The 6,797-nt window shown below is 37.5% G+C and overlaps 1 protein-coding gene across 2 annotated transcripts; it reads right to left on the reverse strand.

Moving 5' to 3' along the window:
• Window positions 1-393: 393 nt before the first annotated feature.
• Window positions 394-5,732, reverse strand: LOC137731310 (pentatricopeptide repeat-containing protein At4g19440, chloroplastic-like). 2 transcript variants are annotated; one of them, XM_068470407.1, is made up of 5 exons: window positions 2,984-5,732; window positions 2,779-2,866; window positions 1,903-2,052; window positions 1,405-1,490; window positions 394-865 (listed from the first exon to the last, which is right to left on the reverse strand). In XM_068470407.1, exon 1 carries the CDS (start codon window positions 5,506-5,508, stop codon window positions 3,001-3,003), a length of 2,508 nt encoding a protein of 835 aa, XP_068326508.1. In that variant the 5' UTR covers window positions 5,509-5,732; the 3' UTR covers window positions 394-865; window positions 1,405-1,490; window positions 1,903-2,052; window positions 2,779-2,866; window positions 2,984-3,000. The 2 variants fall into 2 exon arrangements, with proteins under 2 accessions (XP_068326508.1, XP_068326509.1); XM_068470408.1 differs by having other exon boundaries at window positions 2,779-2,886.
• Window positions 5,733-6,797: the final 1,065 nt, after the last annotated feature.

Genomic DNA, 6,797 nt, shown 5'->3' on the forward strand with positions numbered 1-6,797 from the left:
AATATGAATGGGAAATAACAATTTTCATAACACGGATACATCACTATGTTGCATTTCATGTTAATGAAATAAAGATATATAATACTTATGTCTTCATTTCATTGGCACAGAACGCCACTGTAACAATCTTAATTAAGGGAGATCAATCGAAATGCTTCGTTCTTCGTTTAGCATTAAAACAAAAATCCACCTAAACAACAAATTTCAATTTGATTTATTTTTCAATATTTTCAAACCAAAAAATAAAATAAATTTCCCATATAAACAAAGGAGAGAATTCAAATCATGAATAAAAAAGTGTTATTTCAACCCATTTCCAGCAACAAAAGGAAGAATATAAACCAACTTTTATTTAGACGTTTGAAAAATAAAAAGCGATATTTTGAGGTAATAGAGCAGATTCAAATTGGTCATCCAAATAATAGTATCTTGTCGTTTCGATCATGTATATTTTGTATCTATTAACATTATGGACCATTACATGAGGCAGGTATCGATTTAATGGTTCTGTTCTCTAAGAAATTAGAAAACAAAACTCAAAATCCCTACCTGTAGATGATCGCGTCTCCACCAGAAAGGAAACGCATAAATGAATTTCTTTCTTGCATCCTAAGAGCCTTTCCATGAATTGCCTTGGAAAAACGCAGGGAACTGGTTTTTACCCAAATAAGCCCCGGTCAATCAGTTGCGTGAAAATTCACATAATCCGCACTGGAAAGGCCATCCTCCTCAAAAGATCGCACAACAACAGAATACAGGCATCGCATCCTGCAGGGAGTTGTAAATCTCATGACTTCCAGACGACAGCAAGCGTCTGGAGCAGGCAGGAGCGTTTGGGAGGTCTGTTGCAAATGTCATTTAAGTTCTGCAAAGTTACATTTGGATTGTGAGGCTTTAAATCTAATTTCTCTTCACAATATTAGCCATCCATGGCATGATTCACAGCTAGTAATGATATAGCTCCATTAAGCCAACAAGAAACAACAAGGTAGAATGCCAACTACGAAAATAAAATAATAGACGAGCTATGAAATTAGGCCTAAATTAGCAATCCATGATCAATTTAGTTTAAAACAATGTTATTACTATACAGACGAATTCAAAGTACATCTTTCATTTCGGTAGTAGCCAAAGCCAAATCAACAATCACCCCTAAGTAACCTTCAGTAATTTGGTCAGTACGGTCCGTAGTTTATATGGCTGAAAGCCAAACAAAAATGCCAAGTTAATCATTCAAACTTGTTATGTCATAAACTTAGCATCACTCAGGATATCTAGTCTCTGTTGATATCATCAAATCCTAAATTCTGGGAAAAGAAAAGAGAACTTAAATATCAAAAGGAGTTGAGCAAAATATCAGTTCTGTTATATCCAAGCATGACTTTTTGATAAACAACTTCTAACCTCATATTTGACGCGTGACCTTGTAAACCTCAATACTAGCTCCAAAGATCGGCTGAGGAATTGCTAGGTCAGGAATCCAGGAAATTCTGATTGAAAATGAAAGAAAAGAAAAATTAAATGGTTCTGCGTAATACAACAGAATTCAACAGAAGCAGGAAGGAGAAGAAAAAAAAAAAACCACTAACAACTCGAAATAATGATCACAACTGTTGTTCACCAAATTCAGCAGCTGTGGTTTGCGGAATGAAAACAATAAAATAGAAAGCAAACAATATTATTGATAAAATTGCTAGAGGCAGGTTTGCTTGCCCACAGTTATCTATAAAATATCTCTTCCCCTGGCTTTATGCAACACAATTCGCGTAGCAATTTTTTGTTTATTCTGTGATTCACCTCAGAACAAGTTCTCTAGCCTCCATCAACCACATTATATATCAAGGGGAAAATAAACTCATGCAATAAACCTTCGAAAGATAGAGATGGTCTAAAGTGCAATACCTATTGATGTTTCAATCATTCGGTATGGCCATCTGATCGAGCTATGTGCCTCATCAACAGAGTAAACAGGATTCAAATTTGAGACAGCCGATTTCTTACTTTCTTTTGTAAACATAGCCAGTCCCAAACTCAAATGAAGTAGGGTTGCAACTGGGGACCACCATAAGAGTAAGTAACAGTCAATTGATACAGACACCTTGAATTAATAAATTAGGACATCCCTACTAGGAATACTATTGGCGCTCAACCATTGAGATGGGAAATAAAGGATATATACTACAGCCAAACTGCTCAATAGTACTTAAGCAGTTAACAATGGAAGTGAGCACACAAGTGTAATTTTTTTTCTCAGAGAGGCCACTTTATGCAGTGATGTTAAAAGTTTGAGCATGTGTAAACTTAATGGAAGGAGAGGCACCTAAAATATGAATCATCACAAAGTCTTGAAGTCTGTAATATTTGGGAGCTAAAAGAAAGTCTTGAAGTCTAATATTTGGGAGCTAAAAGGAGTTACAACATATAATGTGATTATGTCATGATGTTTAAGTTTATACATAACTTAATAACTACTAGCGGATGAAACTCTGTAAGCATATGTAACAGTGAGAATCTTTAATAAGTTAGGCAAACAAGGAAGAAATAATAAGACGAAAAAAGAACATGGGAAAGCAACAATTGTGCCAGCTATTTATTTTACTCCCAACCCAGGAATAAATTTACTAGTGAACCAATGTCATATCATGGCGGTACCTTCACCCTACTAGTGACGATGCAATAACATATATCAACTCCACATAGTTAATGAATTAGAAGTAATTAAAGAATCTTCATATAAATATGAAGCAAAGAAAATGAGTAATGTACAGATCTACCAACCTCCAAATGTTCAAGAATCATTTTAGTGACGTTAAGGAGATGTATCCCATGGTCTACGGCCATCAGTTTTAAGAATAGGAATATGCACCTGTGAATGAACCATATTACCTTCAGAACATGGCGCGCAAACATGGTGCACAAGTTAAATATCATAAAACTGTTCAGAAACAGAAGAATTCTTCATGCAAAAAAGTAAAAACCTAACCTTTTGAATGTTTCCAATCATTCCTGATTTGTACATGTAGTGGGCTGATGCAACCCATGAACCAATGTCGTATACGTAATTTCATCTAAAGCTACTCCTTTACTGGCCATATGATCACATACTTCAAAAGCTTCTTCCACCTTCCCTTGCTTACAAAATCCATTTGTTAACGCATTATAGGTGACAGCATCTGGGACAACTCCCATTTTTGTCATCTCAGATAGCAGTCTAGTTGCTTCTTCCATATTGCCTAGTTTACAGTACCCATCAATCATGACAGTGTAGGTAATCTTATTCGGTTTTATGTTAAATGAAGACATCTCCAGCAAGACATTCCCTACTTTATCTATTTGTCCTAGCTTAAAATAACCATGAATTAGTGCTGTATAACATACAACATCTGGCAACAAGCCATCGTTCCTCATTTCATCTAGAAGGCATTTTGCATCCTCAACACTGCCAATTTTGCAGAGTCCATCTATAAGAGAAGAATACGTGGCACAAGTTGGTTGAATGCCTTTCTTTTTCATGTCCAAGCGGAGACCAAGGGCTGCAGTCATATTCCCATTTTTGCTGTATGCTCTGATTAGTGTATTATAAACAACATAATTTAGCTCCACTTTTTTAGTCACCAACTTACTGAAAAGGTTTTCACCCTCATCCACTCTGCCAGCTTTACAGTACCCATCTATCATCACCCCATATGTATAGACATTGGGAGCCAGACCCCGATTTTCACACTCATCCCATAGTTTAAGTGCATCGTCCACTTTTCCCATATTACATAGACCATGAATTAACAAATTATAAGTATAAGTATCTGGTTCAATTCCTTGCTTAGTCATCTCTTCTTTAAGCTTAAAAGCTTCCTCCACTTTTCCCTCCTTGCAACAACCCGAGATAAGTGTGTTGTATGAGATTTTATCCATTACCAAACCTCTCTCTAGCATTGGTTTCAGTCGCAGAACAACATCTTGTGTGCTACCAGATTCACAAAGTCCATGAATTAAGGCATTTGAAGTTGCAGTGTTGGCTGCAAATCCTAGGTCATATAGCCTAAACCAAAGTTCAACTGCCTCAGAATGCTTTCCATCTTTACAAAGCCCACAAACCAACGTGGTAAGCAAGCCATCACTGGGCCTACAGTTTCTTAAAAGCATTTCTATAGTAAACTTTAGCGCAGAATCGAACCTAGATTTCATGCATAACCAGTGAATAGCTGAGAAACAAACAGCTTGATTTATGGATAAACAATGGGACAGCATCTTGTCTAAAATCTGCTCAGCATGCTCCAACTGATTAGTTTTACAATATCCCTGCAGCAGAGAATTAAGAGTAACAGAATTGGGAGTTAATCCATTGGATAACATATCATCCAATATCTTTAGTGCCTCACTAATATTTCCCGTTTTACAATACCCATCAATCAATGTGTTATAGACAACCTCATTTGGGACAAATCCCCTATTGGACATTTCCTTCAAAACACAATTTGCCTCATAAAACTTTTCCAGCTTGATCAAACCATTAATGAGCACACTGTACGTTATAAGACTCGGGTTCACATTGTTTTCTACCATCTTCTTCTTGAACTGGAAAGCTTCGTCTAATCTCCTGCTCTTACAAAGCCCGTGAATAACATTATTGTATGTAACAACATTTGGAGCAATACCCCGCCCTTCCATTTTTGAGAGCAAACCTATCGCTTCATCAACCTTCCCTCCCTTACAACATGCATTAATTGCAGTAGTAAACAAGTAAACATCAGGAGAAACACCTCGAGACATAACTTCAAATACTTGATAACTCTTATGAAGTTCGCTGGCCTTCACTAACGAACTCAACAAAAAATTACAAATCTTCAATGATGGAAAGAAGCCCTTATCAGAAAAACACATAAACATATCAACGGCGTAACCAAAACCCGTACTCTTGAATTGGGTGCAGTAAACATGAATCAACAAGTCCAGTGCCTGAACACCAACAGCTCTTTCGGCCACGGTATTCAATTCCAACATGACAATGGCTATTTCCATATGCCTGTGACTGGGGTTAGCATATGAAACTGGCACATTCCCATCAATCGAACGGATCAAAAGCAATCTCGCAGGCGATACAAGATTTGAATTAATAAGCAGACGAACCAAAACACAAAGGGATCGAACAGTAAACCGAAACTTAAAAGATTCAGAAGCAAAATAGAAGAAATGGAGAGTTGTTTTGGGGTTCACATTGGAGCTAATGGAACGGAACAACTGATCAAATTGAAGAGGCGACAAAAGGGGTACGAGAGCTTTACACTTAGAAGAATCTAGAGATGGTTTTGAGAGAACAGAAGATACCCAGTTGTGCAAACTCTGATCGGGCGGCTCCGGTTGATCCGGAAGATGCAATGGCGGTGGCTGAGGAGGCTCTTGGGGGCGGCGTTGGGTGGTGCAGGTCACGCACGGGCGGTTGATGGGAGAGAAGAGAAAAAGATGGGGTTTGGGGATTGAAAGCCTCCTCAAATCCATCGGAAAATGCATGTAATTAGCTCTTCTGGGTGTGTCGATATTGTAGGTTTCACTGCAGGGTTTATGAGAGTGAAGCTGCCATGGATTTTTGCTTTGAGATTCAGAGGATGCGAAAAAGCCACGATAGTGTGAGAGAGAGAGAGAGAGAGAGGCCTTTGAGGTTTGCTATTCTGTTGTGGCCCTTGTGGGTTTAAAGCTGCGCCGCAGGCAGAAGGCACAAGCAACAACCATGTCAAACCAGGGTGAGAGGGGAAGACAGACCCGGCAGAGAGAGAAACGAAGAGAGAGGTGTAGGCAGAAATTTGGGCTTTCTATTGGGCTTACTGCGCATATTTCAATATCCCTAACCCACTACACGTTCATTTTTCTATTGCAATCCTCAATTTATTTTTTTATTTTTTTATTTTTTTTAGTATAACGATATATTTTATACTAAAGATATAGGAGAATTTAGCAAGCTACGCAATGGACAACCTATTTGGTATCAAATTCGCAATCTAACATATTCGAATCTAAATCATCTCACTTACATGTAAAAAGAAATATCACCAGACCGTATTACTGAGTAGCCCTCGATTTATTTTTTAATTTTAAACAAACGATAGAATATGACATTAAGGTCCTCTAAAGCATAGAGAGGAATATTCAAACTTAAATGTAGAATATGAAGCATAATGCTCTAATTAACTTGCAAACCAATGTCGGCAACCCTTAATTCCTTGAAGGCACCCTTTTATTTATTTTTATTTTTTTATACGAGGGATATTTGGGCAGTGAAAACCAAACCACGGATATAAGGTGCAAGGATGAATACCTTTAATTAACTAAGTTACAATTTGTCCTTAATTTTTAATATAAGAAACACATGGTTAGTCTAAGAATGATATTATTGTCCATGGTCAAAAATGGAGGTCAATCCTAGTTAGATGTGGGTTGACCCTCATCAATAATAAGGCTACCTTAAAGGGTGCATGAGAGATTTTATGGGGTGTAATAGTAGGATCAACACAAGGATATATAGTGGTTTGCCAATAAAGGGTATGACCATTCCAAAGTAAGTTTCTCATCAAAACCTCATCAAGTTAGAAAAAACCTTATGAAAAAAAAAATGCTCCTGATCGTAGGAAAAAGAGTATATTGAGGTCATGCAAGTATACTTCAAAATAATCTCCCAAGCTAAGCATGTCATTCTGTACATCCCTGTCAAAGCATGGCATGACTTTTCGTGGATCGCAGCCAAAGTTATCAATGGTCCTTTGCTAGATTCCTCCCCAAGCAGGGTGTATACCATTCGGTAGTTC

This window comes from Pyrus communis, chromosome 4 (genome assembly GCF_963583255.1).
Source record: "Pyrus communis chromosome 4, drPyrComm1.1, whole genome shotgun sequence".
NCBI lineage: Eukaryota > Viridiplantae > Streptophyta > Magnoliopsida > Rosales > Rosaceae > Pyrus > Pyrus communis.

Coding starts and splice junctions, on each gene's coding strand:
- LOC137731310 (XM_068470407.1), bottom strand. CDS start 5,508: ATGCATTTTCCGATGGATTTGAGGAGGCTTTCAATCCCCAAACCCCAT.